General features: G+C 46.8%; 1 protein-coding gene across 4 annotated transcripts in view; it reads right to left on the bottom strand.

Annotated features, from left to right (window-relative positions):
- MAP4K4 (mitogen-activated protein kinase kinase kinase kinase 4) overlaps positions 1 to 25648 on the bottom strand; it is a 917846-nt gene that overhangs the window by 315226 nt on the left and 576972 nt on the right. For all 4 annotated transcript variants that reach the window (XM_069636727.1, XM_069636728.1, XM_069636729.1 and 1 more), the window contains exon 10: positions 21214 to 21389. In XM_069636727.1, coding sequence (XP_069492828.1) covers positions 21214 to 21389 — 176 coding nt within the window. The remainder of the gene's footprint in view (positions 1 to 21213; positions 21390 to 25648) is intronic.

Here is a 25648-nt window from a genome sequence, read left to right as displayed (position 1 = left end):
TACCACTAGATTCATGGTGCATGGCCCAGGGCAGAGGCCCTCCTGCACATCAATCTGCTCGGCTCAAGCTCAGGGCGGTGGACCTGGCTCTTAAGGCCTTACTGCTGCTCATCAGGGTGAAGGCGGTTCTCATCAGGACCAACAATTCCACAACAATGTTTTACTTGAACAAGGAGGGTGGCACTTGTTTCCCCACTCCTGTGCATGGAGGCAGTGTCAATATGGGCATGGATCCTGTCGGGGGATATAGATTTCCTTGGTCCATCTCCCGGGGACAGCAATACAGAAGCAGACCAGCTCAGCCACTTGGGTTCAACACCTACGAATGATCGTTACACATCCATGGTTTGTTGCCCCGGTTCTAGAGATGGGGTGTCTGGATCTGGATTTATTTGCATCTCCTCTGAATTCCAAGTTCCCTCCGTTTGCATCATGGGCAGAAGGGTGGTCCGGTTTTAATTTTTTTCCACAGGTGCTATGTGTTTCCTCCTCCTTGCTACATCAGACCCTCCACAAGGTCCGGCGTCGGTGGGCTTCAGCCTCACCCAGATTGCCCCCCCCCCACTGGCTGTTCTCAGAACTGCTGCAGTTGTGCTGCCAGGGGCCTGTCCACCTTCTGATCCCAGCAGGGGCTTCTTGACGCAGCAGGGCGGGGGAGTGATGCACCCGGACCCAGCCAAGCAGGCCCTAGCAGCCTGGTTCCTGACCAGCCGTGACTGCATCACGCTCAGTTCTCGGAGGACAAATGGGACATTATACAGGAGGCCGTCTACACGATCTCAGTACAAGCGCAAATAGACTAGATTTTGCCACTGGGCTCACGACAAGCAGCTGGAAACCACCACGCCCCTCTCCTGCTCCCTGGACGACGTGCTGGCTTTCTCCGCACATCTGGCTTAGTCCAGTGTTCAGGTCGATAGCTGCCACACCTATCTGGCGGCCATCGGGGCTTACAAGCATTCCCCAGCGCAGGTTTTATCAGCAGTCAACCCGGTAGTTAAGGCCCACGTCAAGAGGTAGTCCAGACCCTTTCCCCTGGTACATAGGCTGCATCTAGTCTTGGACTTTAATGTGGTGGTTGCGGCCTTGCAGCGCAAGCCTATCAAGCCGATGGTCTCAGAGGACATCTGGCTGATGACACTGAAGGCCTTGCTATTGGTGGCACTTGCTTCAGCATGCAAGGTCAGCGAGCTGCATGCTCCTTCGTCATGCGGGCCATTCACCACATTTCATAACAAGGTCATCTTGAGCACTTATCCAAACTTCTTGCACAAGGTGGTCTCCATTCGATTTGATTCAGGAAATCCACCTGCCCGTGTTCTTTCTGAACACGCAGTCGAAGCCCCAGAGGGCTTTGCATTCTTTGGACCTCAAAAGGGAACTCAATTTCTATCTCTCACAAAAAATCCTTCAGGAAGTATGAGGCCTTGTTCATCACCTTTGGAGGCAAAGCTCCCAGCACCTAGGCTTCCAAAGGCAGATGGATGGTCCACGCCATTTCAGAGGTGTATACAGCCATGGGGAAGCCGGTTCCCGTGGGGAATCATGCCCATGCGGTCAGAGATAAAGCCACAGCTGTCACCTTTCAGAGACATACTTCTTGGGATGTCATCAGCAAGGCGGCTACTTGGGCCACACTGAGTCCTGTAAGCACTATTCCTTGGATACCAGCTTCAGGTGGGATGCAGGGTTCTGTGCTTCTTTTGAGCTACAGGGCAGGTTGTCACAGCTCCACCATATGGTCTTGATCAGTGGAATCACCCACAAGGATGGAGGAACGGGGACCGGACGTATGAGTAAAGTTACTCACCGTAGTGACTAGAGTACTCCGTCCTTAGGCCCATTTCCTTCATACGTCCCAACCACCTTCACCCACTTGTATGCCAGGGGCTAAAATATTCAGCATAGCCATGTATTAAAGTGTCCAATGTGTTAAAAGGGTACCGAGGTGGGTGGCTGAGTTTCTGGGGGGGCAGGTGGGTTGTCCCACGACCGGGGCCACAACCCTGAGCGCTGTACTAAATTTAAAGAAGAAGCTCAATTTTTCCACTGCCAAAGGTTACAGTACTGTCCCCATTTTGGGGGACGCCCACAAGGATGGAGGAAAGGGGACCAAGGACTAGGAGTACTCTAGTGACTATGGCGAGCAACGTACATTTTTTGGTTACTTTAGGTGTGCCTAAGGCTCAAGTTGGTGGCAGCAGTTACTTTTTGCTATTTCTTTGTGTAATTTACTTTAGCCTTAGCGTGTTTGGCTACCAAATGTGTCTAGTGTCCAAATTTGGCCGTGCCACAGTTTTCAGTTTGTTCCTTTGCCATCTTGTCACTAACCCTATCTTGTCACTAACCCTTCTTCCTGGCCTACGAGGCCAGGAAAACCTTCATATGGATTTCCAATGCCCGGGAAAGCAGAGGCTTCTTGCAGATCCTGGAAGAAACTGAAGGAGCCAAGTATCCTTTCCAGCTGCAAGAATTGCAAGGAGACTATGGACCCGTTGGAAGAAGGCCTCGCAACCAACTTCTGCTGCTGTCCTGGAAGAGCCCTGTCTTGTTGAAGATCTCCAGCAGTCATGCATCCATTCTCGACGTCAGCTCCGAGTCCTGCGAAGAAAAGCCTTCAGAAGCGCCCCTGGACTGCCCAGTGTCTAAACAGCTCAGAGTTTGGGCTACCATGCTGCAGACATCGCCGCTCCGAGTTGAGGCCTGGAACTTGAGGGAATCGCCAGCTTATGCTTCAAGACTCACCTCTGCCAAATTTCGTGCGTCCAGCATCGATGGGATACGAGACAGGAGGCAAAGTCCTACCATGGCAAGTCCCCGCCCCCCCCCCCCCCGTCGGTGGTTTTGCCATCCTCATGCTCTACATTGGAAGTGTCACTGCACTTTTGTTTTGACAGTTCAACGCTTGTTGGGGAAAATGTCTTTGGATGTTCGGACTGTCGTTTTCAAAGTTAACCCTGATCTTTTAGCGCTCCCTGAGGAGGGTACCGGCTTTATTCTGTTTGGGCTTATAATTTGAAACAGTAATAGTTGTCAGGGGTTTATTATCAGTTCCTCAGTAGGACACTGGCCTTTGGAGCTGGGGTTCGTCTCGAGGATTTCCCATTGGGAATCTATGTGGTACCTGAGGATGGCTCCGACCTTGGCATTTGATCGCTTGACCTTGGTAACCTCACCAGAGGCCAAGGTTTCGCCCTGCGCAGACTGCCTGCATGACATACGCCGCCCAACACTTAATTATTCACTACTTAAGTGTCTAATGTTTCAGGCGCTTGCAATTCAGACACTTGTTCTCACCATATAGCAATGCAAACCAAGAGAATTTCGTGTTGCAACTTAAACAGTGCTCTGCATTGGTTGTCTGCAAATCGAGGACAGCTTCAAGTACAATGAAAACTAGGTTCAAAGGCAATCTAATGGAGATGGACAATGACCCCCCCCCAAACTCGTGCTACAATACACCTCATCAGTGGCAGTGTCCGACAAGCAGTATCAATTATCCATCTCGGGCTCTGACTGATGTGGATGCTGCAGTGTTTTTTGGCTTAAAGGAAGCGGTAAAACAGCTTCCAGTGTATTGTTTTTCTACTCTGCTCCCATGCGACCAACCAATGCAGGAAAGAAACCAATCTGAGGACCACAATGTATGAGGCATCATGGGTACCTGCACATGTAGAGTAACAATAGCATGACTAGAACGCCTCTTGACACCACATTTATGATTCTGAATAAGCAAAGTAATATTCTGAACCAACCACTAGATGGCCTATACAAAACATGCGAATCTAAGCAGATTCCCAAGCCTCAGACATGATAAACATTCCATAACCTGTAATCTTTCGGATTCTTGAATCTGCTAAGATTCAAATGCTTTGCACAGGTTGACATCTAGTGGTTGGTGCAGAATATTACATTATTTCTTTTTGAAGTCAAAAATAGGACATCGATGGGGCATTCCCCTAATACTATCCCTTGTGTGATGTGTACAGTATTCATGATCCATCACATGTCAAGGTCCTCAGATTGTTATTTGTATGGCCTGAGGCTGCATGAAGGGTACAATGAAATGAGTATATGAAACAAACTCCCACGTTGTCTGTGATACCCTAAACTCCAAATATGAGGATGGGCAGGCACATGTGAATCTAAGCAGATACAAGCATCAAAGACGATTACAGGTAGGTTATGTTTGCCTTCTGAGATTTGTGGATCTGCTTAGAAACACATGCTGTGCATAGGTTAGCAAGCAGTGCCCGATGAAAAAACAAAGATGTTTTAACTCTGCCTGTCCCACACGTGAATCATTTCTGGCTTGTGTATCAACACAATAGCATTGTGTGGAAGTGTTCACTGAGCTCTATGTAGCCACATTGCAGATAACCTCGGGTGAATTTGCAATAAAAGCTAGAGTAGCCCCTGTGCTATGTGCATCCTGTGCCTTTGGTGTAAATGGAAGTGACTTGTTTGAAAGGGTATAACGGTTCACCTGGTAATGGGTACCTTTGAGACAGGATCCTTCTCTTGAATGCTCATAGTTCAATGGATGGTTGACAAGAAACTTAGATCTGTACTTTAGTGAAAATCGCGCGTGTGTTCTTAAGACCGCTTTGTTTTGATCTGCTTTGACAAAAGGTTCAGTCACTGATAAAGCCTGAAGCGCACTCATTCTTCGAATAGGCATCACGGCAATAAAGATCGCCAATTTGTAAGTGAAGTCTTTGAGGGATACTTTGTGCATTGCCTCAAAAGGTGGTCCTAACACAGCATTTAAGTCTCAACCCGGTGGTGGATTAGCAACCAGAGGGTACATTGTTTTGCTCCCCTCATAAACGTGTGAACGTCTGAATTTTCCAACACGAAACCGTGTTTTGAGATGTTTATGCAGATATTTCAGCTGGATGGACCTTTAATGAATTTAAAACCAGCCACAAATACAACTAATGTATGAGATAATGCAGTATGTGTGTTGTCTTCAAAAGGCACGTTTAATGTCACTGAGCCACTGGTCTAAATCCAGAGCCATTTACCCCTGCAGGTCTTATAAGGCAAGTCGCTTCAACAGCTATCTCTGCGTCTTCCAGCTGTCTCAGCAGCATCTAGAGTATTTTTAATGACAGCATTAACGGTTTACTTGCCCGCTGCTAAAGCCTTCAGGATTTGCTACCTTAGCTGCTCATGTACGTTGTGAGGGAGATGCTCTATTTGATATTATTGTGCCCTGTTAAAGCCAGCCATAAGGGCTGTATTGCTGGCAATAAGCATTTGGTAAACTGCTGATGTCGCTATCAACGAAGTCTGCATCTTCCTCTGACTCATGAGTTTCTATTTTAAAGAAATCAGCAGCCTTGTTTAGCAGATCATTATGTGTTCATCTAGGGTGACAAAGATATTGGTCATCTAGAATGTCAGAGATGGTAACTGGAAGTCATCAGGGTCGGTGCCTGGTTCTTCAAAAGTGTCTCCCTCATCCGTTAAAATCTCAATTTCAATGGGGTCTTCAAAAATTTGTGTTGGTCCTGTGAGGGGTCAGCAATGCAAGGCGGATAACTGTTTGGCGATTGTTCATAACATGCCATTTCTTGTATTGTGGAATAGAAGCTCAGCCTCCTAAAGACTGACGCAACTGTATCCCTATATACTCTTATTTGTTAGCTTAACGGGAAGCAGTGACTAAAGTGCTTTTCACGGGAAGTTAAATGCACAATAGCAATTCATTTCGTAAAACCACACGAAAAGTTAAATCTGAATAGACTGAGTAGTCTATTTTATCTGTAGCGGCTTGCAAGTTCTTGAATACACCTCAGAACTTGGATTGCTGTGTTCTCTGGCACTTATTGTGCCGCAGGCACACGAGCCCGCACAGCCAGGACTACAAGTCCCAGAGTGCTCTCACGCCCACATATGGAAACGTCAGGCGCTTCAGCGCCGGCGCTTCTGCAACGAAGCCGGTCTACGCCGGTCCACGGCGTCCGACGGCTCACGGCCCGAAAAGCTGCCATTTTCGACATAAGGGCGACACAGCAAGAAGTAAGGTATCGGTCGCCCAAATCTAACTGAGCTACTGTCCCGAAATACAATCTTACAGCAACTAGGATTAGTTCAAAATTATCTCAGACACAGACAAGAGATAACACCCACTAACGCAACATCGACAAGTAGTACTACACCCAAAGCAGCCCTCAACACGAAACCCGACTTGGAAATAGAAGATGACAAAGTTCATCTCAAAATTGCACTATTAAACACCAGGTCCATGCCTAAACATGCACAAGAAATCCATGATTACATCACGGATGAAAACTTAGACATCCTATGCCTTACAGAAACTTGGCTACATGAGCCTGTTGGACCCACGATAGACACAGCAGTACCTACAAACTACAATATCTACACAAAAAATAGAGACACAGGAAAGGGTGGAGGTGTGGCGATCATCGCAAAAAATTCACTCAAACTCTTTGCCTCTCCTATTCAGTGTTCAGGTTGTGAGGTCATTCACCTCAAACTCACACCCACCCCAAATAACTGCATCAATATAATCACTATCTACAGACCCCCATCTTTAGTATCAGATTTTAACGATGAGATCGTGACCCTACTTAACAACCTTAAATCAACCAACACAGAGACCATAATGTTAGGCGACATAAACAGATGGAGGGGGAACATACAGGACCAGCATGCCATTACCCTAGAAGAGGACTTAGAGAACAGCGATTTCACCATCATCAATAAAGAGCCTACCGCAACTACAGGGAATCAACTAGATTGGATCGTCACAAACAACCCCAAAGTAACTATACTCGGCACTTACCCCTGCATATGGTCAGACCATTTCAAAATTGAAATCTCTCTACCACTGAAATTCAATAAGGGAAAACTAACTAACTTACCAAAACCAGTTATGGCCAGAAACCTGAAAAAGATCACGAGTAGTATGCTCTCTGAGGAAATGCAGAAAATCATGAGCTCCACTAAGGACGAAGACCACAGTAAACATATAATCTTGACTTACAACCAAGGCATGTCAAAACTGTTAGACACCCATGCCCCCCTGAAAGAGAAAAAAGTTAGACCCAACCCAAAACACCAAAAATGGTTCACTGCTGAAGCCATTAAGCTTAAAAAGGACAAAAGAATTCTTGAAAGGAAATGGTTAAAAGATCCCTCCGAAACTAATAAAAGCAACTGGAAGACAGCAGACCACTCATAAATTAAAACTAGTGGATTTGAAGAGAAACCACTATAATGATATAATAAGTACCGCGGCAAACTCCACTGGAAAACTCTTCCAAATCCTTAAATCCATAGATAAGCCTACAACACTCACACCACCGTTCCAGCCAACCGAAACAGACAGAATGTTCAGACTGCATTTCAAAACAAAATTACCAAAGCCAGAGAAACTATCATTAACTGCCAGACCACAAACACGCAATTAAAACTTACCTCATAGAACACAACATCGAGACAGAAACCCCTAAATTCCAATTCCGACCCACCACAGTTGATATTATGAAGAAAACGCTATCCACCATGAGGTGTACCTCGTGCTTAGAAAATGTTCTTCCCCCTAAACTTATTCTTGAAAACCCCGATATCTTTGGTCCCTTTCTCACAAGAATGGTAAATGCCTCATTCAGAGACCATACTGTACCCAACATCAAAACAGTCACGGTCACTCCTTTACCAAAAAAACCAGACCTTAACCAACAGGACCCTGCCAACCTCAGGCCCATCACAAATTGCAATTTTCTGTTGAAAATTATGGATAAAATAGCTACTGATCAACTTCAAAGCTTTATAGACGAAAACAACTTACTTCACCCACAACAATCTGGGTTTAGATCCAGCCACAGCACTGAGTCGGCGCTATTAGACCTCCAAACTGAAATGCTCTCCATTCTGGACAGAGGCAAATCAGGGCTACTGATACTACTGGACCTCTCGGTGGCGTTTGATTTGCTACATCATGTCAAACTCCGTGAGGCCCTCAAAAAATCTGGCAATTGCTCAGAAGGAGCCATCGAATGGATTGCCTCATTTCTGCAAAACAGACAATCCAAGATTGTTTGGGGAGACAAAGCATCTAACACCAAATTAGTCGACTGTGGGGTCCCTCAGGGAGCCAGTTTCTCCCCCTTACTTTTTAACCTCTATATGCGATGCCTTTGCACCATGCTATCCCAGATGGGTATATTTTTTGCCAATTTCGCTGACGATACCCAACTGGTATTTGAACTCAGTGGGAACTACCAAATAGACAATGATAAACTTTCTCTCCTATACAACACCATCGAACACTGGATGAAAGAAAACTGGATGTGTCTAAATGGCTCTAAGACTGAGCTCATGATCTTCAGATCTACACAGGCCAGAAAAAAATTGAGCCCTGCCTTTAACTCATTTACCATCAAAAACATCCAGATTCCAATATCAGCAAAAGTAAAGACCCTAGGTGTGTATCTTCAAGCCTCTCTAGGCGCTGAAGCACATACAAGCTACCTTAAAAAAAATGTCAGTACCATCAGATTCTCCTTAAAAAGATCAGGCCATTGCTAGACCAAAAGAACAGCATCATCATCGCTAGGGCCACTATATTGTCTAGATTGGACTACGGAAACTCCCTACTCTTGGGAGCCAATAGTAAGTGCTTGAAAAGATGTCAAACCATCCAAAACAACGCCATCAGAACGATCGCTGGAAAATCATGGAGAGAACACATTTCCGGAGAAAGGAAAGCCCTCCATTGGTTGGCTATGGAGGAGAGAATCTCCTTCAAGTCTCTTACCACGGTACATCGCTGCCTATATGGCGCAGCCCCGGCCTACCTCAAGAAACAGTTTAAATGGTACGAGCCACCCAGGAGCCTCAGATCATCAAATACAGGCAAACTACAAACCATTATAACTAAAAAATAACATGGCCTTGGCAAGGCCTTCCCGACATTAGCCATCGGAAAATGGAATGACCTACCCACCTCATTAAAACTTGAGCCTAACTACCTCACCTTCAGGAAAAAACTGAAAACCTTACTTTTTAAGTAAATCCTGGTAACATACTGAATCCATTTGAGTTAACTTAGGCCTTCTTTCGCCTAGTCCTGTCTCTTTTTCTGTTGTCCAGTCTATATGTAAGCGTTCTGATGCCCGCGGGCTTTAACGCTATATAAACAAATAAATAAAAATTAAAGTATAAATGACATTAAATGCCTCACAATCTGTACTCTGCTGAGTATTTCCCTGCCTAACCAAAATTAAAAGTAAACACTAATACAGGATGTCTGGCCCTCGTACTAAACATCAAATACAAGGAAAAAAATATATGGCAATTCAAATAACCAACAACATTCACATTTTCTTGATAACCTCTCAACGTGGGCGAATTCCCTTCCCCAGGATTCATTGTGAATTCAACTCTAATATTCAACATTAGAAAGACATGTGCCTAATAGCATCACTCTGTCAAAGTTTGAATTTAGAAAGTATGCCAATATCATCGCTGTGCTAAATGCTGAATCTAGAAATCGTGCCCAATAGCTTAACTGTGGTATTGTTAAACTTGAAATTGTGCCTAATGCACGCCCCCCTGTCCTGCTTGATCGCAGGCGCTTTACTGATAACCACCATATCACACTGCTAAGCTTACTCTCCCCTATACACCATCATTCAACTATAACACAGCTGCACTATGACACATTTGGTCTAGCTGTTCTCATAACATGACCCCACATCATCCTAATAAAACACAACTAGCTGAGCACATTTCGGCTAGCTTAAGCATCTCCCCAGGCCTAACACAGCCAGAACTCAGTCTGGGTGTCCACCCTCCAGACTGAACACAACTGATTTCCTAAGCACCACACCTACCGCTAAGAAGAAGCTATCATGCAACATACCACACTCTCTCTCTCTACTGACTGAACTGCGGTTCCTGAGGGCGTTCAACCTACCAGCGCTTTGAGATCATACCAGTGATACTTGGCATTTATATAGCGCCTTATGTAACATAACATAAGTAAATCCCTGTAGGTAAGATGGTCTCAGCTCAGTTCTGAGTGTTGGGGTGAACATTATAAAATAATTCATGTCATATGGAATTGCATTGTATGTTACTGTGTTATGGCAAAACCTATCACTAGCTATGAACCGCTTGATTGTTAATTACTTTAGAAATTTGAATTTGCACCTGATGAAGGGAGGGTTTTCCCGAAATGCACTGTGCCAAAATATAAAGGAATGCCTTTTTATCAAATTGGATTGTGTTTGAATTATATTGTTCAAATATTGTCAAACCAATTTATGACATTTGATTGTAAAACTACAATATCATTGCCTACATTTTGGCTGATTTATTTAGCAATAAGGTGTGCAGGGGATGGGAATGTCCGATAACTTTGGATACTTTTCGTTTGCCGACACTTGTATCTTTGGCAAGGGTAAACTATTAGGCTCACAGTCTGTTAGCTGATTTTCTGGCTTTAAGAAAGGCTGCTTTCAAGCTTATTAGGGAAATCCTCTTGGCTTGAGCAATGCTTGCTCTCTCCAATAGCAGAAAACATTAAATCACTTGACATTTATTTGTAAGCGACTGTATTTTGGCTCACAGTAAAGAATAGACTTTTCTACTACTTCAGTGTTATGTTTTCGGTTTAACAATGGATTCTCAAGTTAACCCCCACTTGAGAATCATTTTAGCCATACGCAACTGCTGCTTCATTAAAAGTACAATGAACCACTTCAGTTCGCTTCTGCTTATACTTGAGTGAAGATAGGACTGGATACTGTTGCCTGCCGTGCTTGCTTAAGGAATCTGAACGCCAGGTTTGACTCACTGGCACTGTGATCGTTGTTCTGCAGGTTGCACGACTTCTGGCACAACGTCTACTGGTTCTAGCTTCACAGAGACCTACAACCTTCCTCGCTGAAGGGGTCTACAGTCCAGCCACCTGACAAAGGAGGCCCCACTCGTTCCCGAGACCCACACGTGCCCGCAGTTTATCGCCTTGGTCTCCTGGGGTGGCGGGGGAGACCCTCACAGAACAATTATGTGAAATCTGCTGTATTAACGTTCCAGCGTCCCTTTGGTTCTCCCACTTCTGCCTGGATTACCAACACTGAATTCTTCTTTCTGCCTCTGCTACTACAGCACGTACTCCAGTCACAGTTCAGCTCCTCCTAATTGCCTTCACCTGAGGGGGCCAATTATGCCCCCCAGGTTCCTTCAGGAGAAGACTGTTGGGCTTAATTGCCTGACTACTGCTACAGAATACCTCTTCAGTCATCTTCCTCGTCCCAGTCCTTAAGGGATTATGGGACTGGTAGTCCTCAACAACAAAATTAGTTTTTAAACTATTCTTAATTTTAAGGGTAGATTTATTTCTCTTAGAACCACTAAAAGATGAACCTTTAGAATTGGTTGTTACAGGGGAAGACAACTGACTCAAGGTAATATTGCTAGATCCTTTTACATTATACCTTTGGGAGTAAGGAGGGTTTTTATCCGGAGATACCTTGAAAGATCTTTTTTTTTTATTAAGGTTTGTTCAGGTTTCATTGTATTTGTGCATACAGCCACAGATTCTATGTGGTTCAGATGAACAAGTTACTTTCTTACCTGGTAACGTTCTTTCGATGGGATGGTCCAACGACGTATTCCATATCTATGACATGTAATCACCACAGCTGTGCTGCTTCGGAAACTTTTTCGGCGTCTGCGTCCTGCGTCGATGACGTCGATGCGCCGCCGTCGAGGACCTCCTCCGACGTCCGACGTCATCCGATGTGATAAGTAGGACGCACGACGCCAGTAGCCTCAGTTGTAGTTTTTTCCCCCCAGAACGTGTGACATTAGTCAACTGCCAGTCCGACACAAAGCCTTGCGGAACGTAAGCTGCAATCGCAACAGAAATTCTGCAGCGGGGAAGGCAGGGTGGGAGCGATATGGAATACGTCGTCGGACCATCCCATCGAAAGAACGTTACCAGGTAAGAAAGTAACTTGTTCTTCGAGGGGATTGGGTCCTCCGACGTATTCCATATCTATGACAGACTCCCAAAGCAGTACCAAATCAAGGAGGAGGGAAAGAATTTAGAAACAAAATTTAGAATAGCCAATCAAATAGAGCAAAGGACCGCCTTGCCAAAGGCCAGATCCTGCCCTCTGATGGAATCGAGGGAATAATGCCGTACAAATGTATGTACTGAAGCCCAGGTGGCAGCATCACAGATGTTGCGAATAGGAACACCCCTCTGCAGGGCAGTAGATGCAGCCACGCCCCTGGTAGAATGGGCCCGCAAGCCAGCCGGTGGGTCCTTACCCGCCAAGCGGTAACACTCCGAGATGGCCAAAATAATCCAGCGTGACAAAGTCTGTTTCGTCACAGCTTGCCCCAAGCGCTTACCAGCGTAACCAATAAAGAGTTGATCGTCCACTCTGACCCGGGACATGCGAGAAACATAAAAGCTCAAAGCTCTCCTAGGATCAAGCCTATGGAGCCTCTCCTCTTCCTTACCAGGATGCGGAGGAGGATAGAATGCCGGAAGAACAATCTTCTGGGCCAAATGAAATACCGTCACTACCTTTGGAAGAAAAGAAGGACGAACTCGAAGGACAACCCTGTCCTTGTGAAACACAGTGAAGGGTGGCTTAACAGAAAGTGCCCGTAACTCACTCACTCTGCGAGCGGAAGTAACCGCAACTAAAAACACAGTTTTCAAAGTCAACAGCCTCAAAGGGCAAGAATGTAAAGGCTCAAACGGAGCACCCATAAGAAACCTAAGAACAAGGTTTAAATCCCAACCGGGCACCAGGAAAGGCGACGGAGGGAACACATTTAGTGAGCCCTTTCAGAAACTGTGAAATTAAAAGGGATTTTAAAGTAAGAACATTCTTCAGATGAGCGCTTAAAGATGGACAGCGCCGCCAGGTAACCTTTAATGGTACCCACTTGCAAGCCCCTGTGGGCCAAAGAAAGCAAAAAGGACAGAACCATGGGGATGTCACATGCAAAAGGATCCACATTCTGAACTCTGCACCAGTCGCAGAACTTACGGCAACGGTACAGAGACTTAGTTGCGGGCCTTCGGGCCGAAAGCAACACCTCCATCACGTCTTCAGGGAGGTCCCAATCCTTCTACCTCAACCTTTCAGAAGCCAAGCGTGAAGGTTGAGGGATCCGACCTCTGGATGGAGAACCTGACCCCCCTCCCGTGAGAGCAGATCGTCTCGGTAGGGAAGACGACGTGGAGGGCAGATGGACAAGTCGAGAAGGTCCGGGTACCACGTCCTCCGAGCCCACGCCGGAGCAATGAGGATCATCCGGGAACCGAACTTCCGTAACCTCCGCAGCACTTGCGGGATGACGGGGACTGGAGGAAACGCGTACAGCAGCGGGAATGACCACTCCACCACAAACGCGTCGCCTAAGGCTCCTTTCGGAGGAAATTCCCGCGAGCAAAACCTCTCGCACTTCCGGTTGACACTGGAGGCGAAGAGATCCACTTGAGGGGTCCCCCAAAGGGTGAAGATCTCCAGGAGAATCTCCTGAGCCAACTCCCACTCGTGAGAGATCGCGCTCTGCCTGCTCAGAGCGTCCGCCGTCACGTTTTCGTCTCCGGCCAGATGAACTGCCGAGATCGAAACTTCCTGCCGGATGGCCCAGAACTCGAGCTGCATCGCCTCCCTGCACAGAGGAAGTGACCCTGCCCCCCCCTTTTTGTTGAGGTAGTGCATGGCCACAGTGTTGTCCGTCATGATCAGGACAGCCTTTCCTCGCACAGTCGGCAGAAAAGCCTTCAGGGCTAGCCTGACGGCCCTCAGCTCCAACAGATTGATATGGAGACTGGACTCCGACGGAGACCAACGACTGCTGACTGTCAGCCCGTTGGCATGAGCTCCCCATCCCGTGAGGGATGCATCCGTCACGATCGTCACCTCCGGCCAGGGTAGCCAAAATGGAGCCCCCTTCATCAAGTTGCCTTCGACGGCCCACCACAGAAGGTCCCGGGCGACCGAGGGCGGCACCTGAACCGGGTCCGACATCCTGCCGGAGGACTGCGACCATTGCGTCTTGAGTGCCCACTGCAAAGATCTCATCCGCAGGCGAGCCTCTGGCACCAGAAGAATGCAGGATGCCATGAGGCCGAGCAACCTCAAGAACTCGAACGCCGGGAGCGTCTGGGCATGCTGAAACTTGTGCACCATCTGCTGAATGTGAAGAGCCCTCACCTGGGGAGGAAAACACTGCCCCAGGGAAGTGTCGAGCACTGCTCCGATGTACTGGAGCCTCTGTGTTGGCGTCAAATGGGACTTCTTTAAATTGAGGGAGAAGCCCAGCCTGTGAAGGGAGTGGCAGGCGACGGACAGATGATCCAGGACTTGCTCGGGAGAGCACCCCCTGATCAACCAATCGTCCAGGTAGGGGTAGACGTGAATCCCCCCTTGCCTGAGATGCGCTGCCACCACCACCATGAGCTTGGTGAAAACCCTCGGGGCGGAGGTCAAACCGAACGGCAGGACCCGAAACTGAAAGTGCGAGTCGCCAACCGCGAACCTCAGGTACTTCTTGTGCTTGGGATGGATCGGCACATGGAAGTAAGCATCCTTGAGGTCGAGTGACACCAACCAGTCCTGAAGCTGAAGGGCCTGGAGGACTTGAGAGAGAGTAACCATCTTGAACTTGTCCTTCCTGAGGAGTTTGTTCAAACCGCGCAAGTCCATGATGGGTCTCAATCCCCCGTCTTTCTTCGAAATCAAAAAATAAGGGGAATACCATCCCTTGTTCCTCTCCGCTACAGGCACCAGTTCTATGGCGCCTTTCTCCAGCAGGGCTTGAATTTCCTGCGCAAGGAGCGGATCCGGACACTTCAAAGAGAGGTTCCCCGGTGGATTGTCGCGAGGCCTGTGCCGAAAGGGAAGACAGTAGCCGTGGGTGATGATCTCCAGAACCCACACATCTGAAGTAATGGCACGCCACTCTACAAGATGCTGCGCCAGCCTTCCCCCAACCGGCGAACCATGGTACATGGCCTCATGACTGAGTAGGAGCAGCTGCGGCGTTACCTGAGGGCAAAGAGGCAACTGCCCGAGCGGCCTTGGCACCACGGGTACCTTGTCGTCCACCTCTGGTACCCCTGCGTTGGCCCCTTTGACTGCCAGCTCCTCTCGCTTTACCAAAGGACGAGTAATAGCGAAAGGAGCCACCCCTCCACTGCTGTCCCCTAGGACGAAAAGGCGGAGGTTGGCGAACTGCAGCGCCCAACGACTTCGCTGCAGCTTTTGAGGTCTGCAACCTCTCAAGGCTCTCGTCAGCCTTGCTGCCAAAAAGATGTTCACCATCAAAGGGCATGTTGAGGAGCCGGGACTGCACATCAGGAGCAAACCCCGACTTCCGCAACCACGCAAACCTGCGTATCAAGGTGCTCGCCGCCATGGACCTACTGACGCATTCAGCTAAGTCCAAACCCGACTGAACGGACTCACACATGGCATCCTTACCATCCTGGACCATAGCAAGGAAACCATCCCGTTCGTCCCCTTCGGGAATATGTTCAGCCGCTAACGCAACACAGTTCCACAGAGTGTGCGTGAAACGCGACAAGGCACAAATGGAGTTGGCCGCCTGAAGCGCCATACCACCAGAAGAAAACACCTTCTTCGCCCAGCCATCAAAACGTTTGTCGTCCCTATCAGGAGGGATGGTAGGGTACGACGCCTGCTTTGCCGGGGCCGTGGCCGCCTGCACCACCAAACTTTCCGGAGTGGGGTGCCTGGACAAGTAGCAGGGGTCGCCACTGGCTGGACGGTATTTTCGCGACAAGGATCTGCCCACTGCCGGGAGACCTTCCGGAGCAGTCCAAGCCGCCGCCACCCTACGCTGTAAAGCCATATGGAACGGCAGTACCGGGTCAGTTGGGGGACCAACATCAAGGATGTCCGTCAGATCATCCTGCACAAACTCCCCTGGGGGAGCAGACCATCCCAGATACTCAGACACCCTAGCCATAAGGCGCCGGTATGAGGAATCGGCACGGGAGCCAGGCTCAGGCCGACCAAATTCCACCTCCGGAGGTGTGTCCAGTCCACTGGCATCATGCAGCGACTGCCTCAAATCGTCAAATTGACTATGGCCCGAGACAATGTCATCCGGCACCTGACTAGGAACCAGGCCATCCGAATCCTCATCCGCCTCTGAAATATAATCCAAGTGGTGGAAAGGCACCCGAGAGTGCCTGCTCTTAACCAGAGCCTTCCTAGGGGGAACACCCGAGACACGGGGCACCTCCGACACGAAAGGCGTCGAGCAAATCGGCGCCGACGTCGAGAAAACCGGCAACGGCGCCGAGAGGATCGGCGTCGACGTCGAGGAAATCGGCGTCGAGGAAATCGGCGTCGACGTCAGATGCAGCGCCTCCAGTATCGGCGGCGTCGACACAGCCCTCGAAGCCGGAGCCCCGAGCGTGTCCCTCGACGACCTGACCGTCGACTTCGACGACTTCCTCGGAGCCGGAGCCTCGAGAAAGCCTGTCGACGCCCTCGACGCCTCAGACGTCGATGTCTTCCTCGAAGACATCACAGGTGCACACGGTCTCGATCGCGTCGAGGACCGGGACCTGGAACGGGTACGGCGAGAACGAGCCCCCTTGTCCGAACGGGACCTCTCCCGTGACTCGCGCCGACCACTCTTGCGAGCGGTGGCTCTCGACCTCTCACGGCCGACCCCACTCGGGGGCGCGGACGGTTGAGTACCCTGCGACTCAAGAATCGCCAACATCTTCTTCCCGAAGGAAGCCCATTCCTCCGGCGTCGCACGGCTGGTGGGGTAACCGACGTGCCGGGCAGAGTCCTCTGAAGAGGACCTGGAAGGCGACCGGTGTCGGCGCTTCCGAGAATGCCTCGAAGAGGCTGAGGAGTGGCGAGACCGACTCCTAGAAGAAGACCGACGAGACTTCCGACGATGACGCGGAGAGTCACCCCTCGAATCATCCGTCGAAAGCCCCGCCGACTTCGACTTCCGGGGCTTGGACACCCGACCTACCGACAATTTCTTCTTACGTTCGCGTAAGGCCTTGGACGTGAGCGACAGGCAGTCGACACAGTCATCCGTGTCATGGGCCTCCCCGAGGCACCAGAGGCAGGCATCGTGCGAGTCAGTCACCGACATCTTGGACCCACACTCCCCGCACTTCTTGAAGCCCGGACGCGGGGTTGAAGACGAAGCGGAAGACATCGTCGAAGGAATATTCACAAACGAACAGGTTCGAAGAACCAGAAAGAACAGAACTCCAATGAGTCGAGGCTAGAACCGAGAAACACGAAGCAACACGTTCGCGGAAAAAACGGAACTGAGGCTACTGGCGTCGTGCGTCCTACTTATCACATCGGATGACGTCGGAGGAGGTCCTCGACGGCGGCGCATCGACGTCATCGACGCAGGACGCAGACGCCGAAAAAGTTTCCGAAGCAGCACAGCTGTGGTGATTACATGTCATAGATATGGAATACGTCGGAGGACCCAATCCCCTCGAAACGGCGTAATGGCAATAAGCCATTACCTGCTTTGGCATGCTTGAAAGGTGTAACGTTTCAATGGACCCATACCGCCTCTAATGTTCAATGTTTTTCTAATAAATCAATAAAGGGGGACATTTTGTCTAGGGTTTGTTCAAAACTTAGTTTTGTCCAAGTAGATGGCATAGTAGGCAAAGGGAAAATATTGTCATCCTCCTGATCTACCTGCTCTTCTGTGTGTTGTTTTTTTTCTTTTTTAATGCCGCTGCTAAAGGGCAAGTACTTTTGGTATGGCTGGCTGTCTGTTTTTCTACAGTCTGTCGAAATAATCTGTGCCTTAATGTTGATTTTGGTGTCAATGTGGTTATTTTCGGCAGCTGTGTCATTTTTGAAACGTGCATGAGTGAGAACCACTTGGTGTTGAGGTTTTTCCTTCTGTCTTGTTTTTCAATTAATGCTGCATATTGGGCATGGAGTGTTTGTGCAGTTTTCCTTGCTTGGATTTACTCAGCATCCCGGTTTCGAGTGACGTCCCTGTCCCATGGGTGTGTTTTATGTGTTTGGCCTAGTCGCCAGTGGAGGCCTCTATAAGAGAGCTGGACACCTGCTGTTAAGAGATAAGGACAGCACATGGGAAAGTAACCTGAAACTATCGGATATCTCCACAGCGTCGCTAGCGAAACAAGGACTGTCTTGCTCTGCCTCAGACTCGGCAATGCCAGCAGGGTGTTCTGCAGATGCCTGAGCCTGCAAAGTGGCCCAGCATTTTGACCGCCGATCATTAAGAGTCTTCTGTTTGAAGAGCCTACCTGCTCAACATCTATCCTCCTGGTGGTCTCTTGGAAGACAAGACAATAGTTACACCCATCTTCAGAGGGGAATTTTTTGTTGCATGCAAGGCAAAATTTGAAAGGGTTATTTTCCATGGTCGAAGATGTTGGACAGTGAGACAGTTGATATTAAATGGGATATATACAGAGACATTCTCCTATAAAATACAGAAGTGTATATGTTTCTCCTCCCCCACACCCCACTCTCCTTACTATGTAGGCTGAGGGACATCGTAGGCCATCGACTGCCAATCATCCTGAACCTCAAGAGCCGAATGTGATCCACTCTGCAAACAGCAGGCTCCATCAAGCGGCTTTCGCAAGGACAGCAGCGATGTATATAGTAAGTATATATAAATAGTAAGTATATTTAAATATAAAGTAACGCTCGATCACAAGTTAATACTATAGTAACTGAACTCTGCGTAATACGACCAACCCAATGGTGGAAATAAAATCTGAGGACCACGATGTGTGAAGGCTTAAGGGTACTGTACATGTCACAGTAGGGATAGTATTACGGGAAAGCCCCATCAGCATCCTATTTTTCGACTTTGAAAGGAAATTGTGTATTACTCTGTACTAACCACTAAATGTCGGCCTATGCAAAGCATGTGATTCTAAGCAGAGCCACAATCCTCAGAAATAGATGCATCTTTTCAGTGTGACTACACAGAAAACCAGATGAGATTTTAACCGCAACATGCACAATACCATCCAGCACTGGAAGTAAATATGTTCTGTTTTCAAAGCAAAGCAGCCATGATATTTTGGTCTACAACCCAAACTAAAGATCGCCCTTCAATTTAAACAGTGGGATTATGAAAATGTAGTGATGCCATCAGGCCTGTATTAATTCCGGTGGCCCAGTCCCTCTTTAGCATATGTCCTCCTTGATTAGTTGACTTATACATATCCTGAAAAGGGACAGGGGTCCTTGTTGGCATGATATTTTAACAAAGTAAATGAACACATATGGCCACTAAGGCTTCATGGGGCCTAAAGTGAACCGAGAGTACAGAGGGCAAAAGAAACAAAACCATGCAATATTAGATGTAAGGTCCCATTGTTCATAAACTACATTACCTACAGTACAGGATCTCCAACTTTGGGATCTTAAATTCTTACACTTTAAATGTTATTATGGAACAAGCAATACCTAAACCCTCAAGCTGAACATTGATGTTGTTTGGCAGCTTCTCTACTATCCCTTCTAAAGTACTATACAATGAGGAAGATGATCAATCCATCACAGTGCACCACCATCCTTTCATAAATGCAATGTGAGCCGATCCTTCTCACACCACAGAAGACATGTGCGGTCCAGTGCACTCATTAAGCATTTTTTATCGATGTCCCTATTCCAAGTCACTTCAACTTCAAGTCCAGTCATCTCAGGGGGTTTGCTATATCATTCATTTCTCTACCAGTGCTAGAAAATATGCAGGACTTCAAAGAGCTTTTTTTTATTATTCTGATTGCAAAACAAATTGGAGATGGTTTGCTGCGTTTATCCAAGTTGAGGAAACTCCAATTATGCAATACACTGGCAACTTCCAGGTGTTTAAGGTGGGTGAGGGGGGACTAGAACATAAGACCTCCATGGCCTCACCAACTGCCATACCTACTGAGCAAAGTAGGGAATATTCCCTAACAGGGTCGGTCTTCTTGACTCCAAAAACGATGGAACTTTATTTATAATGTGCCTTATTCATCCAAAACGTTATCACCAACAAGTTTAAACTTCTTATCATACAAAAGAAGACTGCAGAAGTATCTCCTGCGCTACCATATTTGTTAATTTGTTCAGAGTTCCTGAATACCATTTTTTGCATAGTATATGCCCTAGGGATTACACATACGCACTGAGTCCCAGAAATTCATTCTGAAGTGAAATCTCATGTTCGTAAGTGTTAATGCAATTGTGTCCCAGAGCGGATTGACATGAATGATATAGGTACGGTACAGTAGAAGGTGTAATATGTAGCGTCCATCGAATCCAAAGCATATACTAGTTTTACACGTTGTCAATTACTTGACATGTCAATTCAGATTCCAGACGCATAAAACAGCTCATTATCCCATGTCTCCTATTTGAGGCCAAAAAGAGACCGACAATGATCAAAAACCTAAACCTAGTCTACCGATAGTGTAGCCCTAATGGCTACTGACTCTTTCTGCACAATAAGAGTTTGTGAACTTTAAATTGGCAATATTACAAGAATTGTGCATCATTTAGTTTAATTGAAACTTTTTTAAATATTGTATACCTAAATTACTACTTCTACAAATGGATTAAATAAAATGTGTGGAACTCAACACTTGTGTTTTCACCTTAACACCCCGTCCCTACTTTTCCATCATTGACACTTACATTCTCAACTAAACAGCACAACCCGATTCATCCGCTTCAATTTCCTCTATAAACTAACGTGCTCAGTTAACGAAGGATTAGGATTGCAATCACATCAGATGTGTCGTCACATGGACTTCGGCGACCTGAACAAATGATTTCCCCTTAATATTCCTGAATTGTGTAACTGCCAAACCTAAGGGTTTACTTGGAGAAGTTCTAACAACGCCCTGTGTAAATAAGGACACATGTATTTAAATAATCTAAAAGACTGGACAACCTAATGTCAGAAATGCAACCAACAAAGGTGCCCTATCAATCCAGAGATTTATAATGCATAGTATCCTTTCATAAAACAGATTCTTTTGGATCAACCTTATCTGAATGTTGAGGTTTTCACAAACTAAACATATTAGCACACTGAATAAAATAGCATTATAAGACTAATCCGAAATGATCATATACTTACACATAGAATTGAATACCAACCTCTAGCTGGATTAAAAAATAAAGGTCTCACCTTTCTCACCCCTTTTCTTCCTAGTCCGATCGATATGGTCCTTGAGCTGGATTCGAACCTGTCTTTCGTTTGGCTGATCTCGTATAAACGGATGCTTCAGAAGTTGTTCCGTGGGGGGACGCTGTGTGTAGTTCTTCACTAAACAGCCCTCTATGAAACTAAAGAACTTTTTGGACCTGTGAAAAGATTGGTTTTTAAAGAAAACATTTTACTCTTCAGAGACTGGTGTAAAAGTGTCCTAATGTGGAACCTACAAAAAAAGAATGCAAGGATACTCATGTGGCCAACACAGTTAAATGCACAGGCCATTATGTAAACAAAGATCTATCTAGGTAATGAGCAGCAAAGGAACTGGCGTATGATGGGTTCTCCCACTACTTCTATGTTTAATAGATCTTACCATTCATTTTCAGTTGCTGAATACAAGAAACCTTGAAAAATAAAGCCCTTATGCCATATAAAGTCTACATCCCACCTTCTGACTCCGGTCTTCAAAAATGCTAGTGTAAAAGCCAACTTGTTTACCCTTGCTGCTCCATAAACAGATAGAACCTGGGTACAGGAAAAGGAAATGTTTGAAGAGGTGTTAAATCCTCACTACATACACGTATTATGCTTCACACTCAACTGTAGAGAGGTTGGAGGGTAACGCAAGACTCGGGCCTTCAGGTGCCATTGGCAGACTGCCAGGTCTCCGCCAGCCCTGGAGTGGAATACACCCAGACAGTTGGGTGCCCCAGGAGCTGGGCACTTCTAAACTGGCAGACTGTCTTGCTCTGCCTCTGTTCCACTTTCTTCGATACCTTGCAATGACCAGAGCATCACCTCGCTTAGCTATGCAGAATCATACCTCCTTCCTCCTCTCCAGACTATTACTTTCCTTCAGACTCTTTCTGCATTTATTTCCCTTCTGTGCAGTAATTTTGGAGAAGGTTGGAGATAGTTTATTGGAGAATCCTCTGTTCGGTCTCCTCCAGTTTCAGTAATTCTTCTCCAATATACTCCGGTCTCACCTACCCTTCCTCTTTCTCCGGCTCCAACAACTTTTCTACAATCTCCTCCGAACTTTCCATCTCTCCTTCAGCTCCAGCAACTTTTCTACAATCTCCTCTGAACTTTCCATCTCTCCTTCAGCAACTCTTTTCCGACCTCCTTTCCTCTAGAGGTGAGCAAGACAGACAGGGATTCAGGCTGGTCAAATCGGTGGACTCTTCTTGAGCGGTGAGCCACTGCCTGGCCAAATCACAAGTCGAGTCCAGCCTGCTCACCCTACTGTTGAGAGGTTTTCTTTTTTGTGCATGTTTCTCTGGGATGCAGGTGGAGGTCTCCTGCTGTGGGAGGGCAGAAGGAGATTGGCAGGACAATCATAGGCGTTGTGTGAGGTAGCATGATGGCAGATAGGATTTTTGTGCTATGGGTGGACTGGAGAGGGGAGACGATGCCAGGTTGGGTCTTAAGGAGGGGGCCAATAGGAGCCTTGGCTGTTGGGGAAGGGTTGAAGGCGGAAAAGAGGGGGGAAAGGGGCGGTGGAAGACCAGATATCATCTTGTACTGGGAAGACAGTACGTCAGGTACAGTTCTTCAGCTGCTCAGTTTTCTTTTTGTTTGCACATTCATGGAGTCACGGAACAAGCCTTGATAAGGCCAGTCCGTCACGGTCTATGTCATACTTGTGTTACTGTTGTAGTCCCAGTAGACACATCCAGCTTCCAGGCTCATGGGCGTATGTGACTGACATCAAATAGGACCCTTGGGGTGGGCAAGTACTGTGCCTCTTACCATGATTATGGAATCTCGAGTTGGGTTTCATGCAAGCATGAAACCTACAACTATTAGATGCACACTCAAAAAACCGTCATCTCAATTAATCACCTGACACATTAATCAACAGACAAGGTGAAATATGAACTTGCAGCAATGAATCCATTGGGGCAGATGATGGAACACCAAAGTCCGATTTATTTTCCGCTAGCAAGCTGTGAAGGACTGGGAGTCAACCAGAACTTGTAGGAGAAGTGTTACTTAGGCTAAATAAGAGTCCATTTTACTAAGCCATAAATTTAAGGTCAAAGGAGTAGACAAATATGAAGAAAGAAAACCTTTAAAGTTAGTTGCTTGAATGTAAAAGTATACTATGCAACAAGAAAGTAACATAGCAATGCTAAAGCGTAGTCAAAATAAACAGGTGATAAAAAGCTGTGGTAGGAAACCAAGGACAAAAGGTGTCAATTGGAAATCATTAAAGGGTTGACCAAAACCAAGTTGTAGAAGAGTTAAAGAGGGCAGCTGCAGAAAAGGCGCTGCTATATGAGGCAAAGTCTAAGGAAAAAGAAAAACCTGGTTAGCCTGTAAAAGAAGGTTGAAATTACATAGATAGAATATAGGCTCAAATGTGGCACTGGTACAAAAATAGGAGATTAGCAAATCCTCAAGGCATTCTATCAGCATTTATATAAGGCAGAATTGGCAGCTGAACAAAACACCTAAAGATTGAGTTTTTGGAAATTAAATGGTGGTGGGGAAAGGAGAGCAAATAGTAAAGCTCTGTGTGAAAGGGTGGGGGTAATTGCCTAAGCATGGGTGTCGGACTGTAGAATACAGTTTGTTTTTAGGATCTGGCCATAAGAAATATGGGTTTTCAGTGGTGCCGCATTCTCTGTTGCATCCGAGGTCACTGTCCACCTATCGAGTAGGTCTGGTTTCTTACATGTCCATCTGCTTTGCTGTTTGGTTTTTCATTTTGTTTCTCCCGCAGGAGCAAGGGTGCTTGATAACGTCCATATTTCTAATGTCTCCCTAAAGTGATGGTATAAAGAGCAATTCGCCTTTCCCTCCTCAGACTGGGGTACCTTGCGTATAGTTGGGTCTTTCTACGTTATCAAGTATCCCCTGTACTACTAATGTAGCTGAACTAAAAATCATGGTTATGAGGCACTCGTGTCCTGTTCCATCCTTGGGATAAATAGTCTTGATATCAAATTGATTTTGTAGAGCAAGTCCATTCTTTCTTGCTGTTAAATAGAATGTGTCCAAATATTTGTAGCTAATTTATAACAATTTAGAATTTGTAATTGAGTAATTTTAGAGTTTCCCCTGTGTTGCTGTTTATAAGGGTTTTATCAGTAGCTTTAGACTTCTGTACTTCGTAATGGCAACTTTAATATTTTGGAATTTTGAATTTGTCATTACTCCACTCTTATTCAAGAGCTCTACAGACCCATACTGCTCTAGCAGTTTTTGCAGCCCTACAGATGAGTGGTTTGTCAGCTTCTTACAGCCTTAAATCAGGCACATACTCAAAACAAGAAACAAAAAGGGTGTAGAAATACTCAAACAGGAAACAGGCACACCCTTTCCCACCCACAGCCCCAAACAAAACGTTTGGATCAGTGATAGCAATAATGACATGGGGGAGGGTACAGAAGGTAAAACTGGGCCCTCTTGCAGAGCTTGAAAGGGGTTTGAGGAGGAATGAAGCCACAGTGGGAGCAGGGCAGTGGATGAAGTGGGCCTGCCCGTTACCACAGGAGCCCACAAACAGGCTCATTAGTAATTAACACACTGCAGCTAATGCCTGAGCTGTGCAACAGATCATGGGCCTCAGTAAAGAGGTGGTAAGCCTCCTGCAGCCCAGCAAAGGAGCTCCAGTATAGGTCAGATGAGTTAACTGTGTAAAATGACCTCAACTCCTCAAGGGAAGGACTCTTGGGAAGTGGTAGAAGTGTACCTAAAAAAGTAGTGGAACTGTGGTCTCGGCAGGGGAGAGGGTAGGCGGAAGCATAGCGCAACATGTGACAAGGTGTTTCCGCCAGGGGATTGCAATAGTCTAAGTGACTAGTAACTAAGCTCCCATTACAACTTCATCCTTGCACAGGGACATGAATGGAAAAATCCTTAGAATGACGAATATGGTACAAAAAAAGTAGAGGAATGGTAAACAGAAAAAAATACAAGTAATGGAAAGCTGCTGCTGACCGTTCCCGCTCACTTCGATCACTGCTCTTGCGTGGACTAGGTTTAGTAATTTGGTCAACTGGTTCATGTACTGGAAGTCAGGGAATTGGGCATAGAGACCTCAACAATTTGTAGGTTTAGAAATTCAACTAGACAAACCCGGATTGGCCACTCATGTGGTATGCTCTCATCAATCTTTTCACAAAGAAGTTGGGGGTAGGGGTATTTTTAGATACTCCCTACAGATATTGGCTGAAAGCACTTCTCAGCTCCTGAAAGAGCTTCTTGTGAGTCATCCAGGGAAGGCAACACTTTTTGGGGCAGGATTGTCATGCTAGATGCACCCTTAAGGGGAGCTTCAGGTCTAATAGAATGGAGTCCTAACCCCGCTCCTCCCACTCACAGGCAGAATGTGATGGGAGAACTGTGTAGACCCTCTCTCAGGTAAAGAAAAACTGAAGGGCGTAGTAATGTTGGACAA

Source organism: Ambystoma mexicanum, chromosome 7p (genome assembly GCF_040938575.1).
Source record: "Ambystoma mexicanum isolate Mex_15411 chromosome 7p, UKY_AmexF1_1, whole genome shotgun sequence".
Classification (NCBI taxonomy): Eukaryota; Metazoa; Chordata; class Amphibia; order Caudata; family Ambystomatidae; genus Ambystoma; species Ambystoma mexicanum.
The sequence above is the reverse complement of the archived record's forward strand: the minus strand, read 5'-3'. Positions and strand labels throughout refer to the sequence as shown.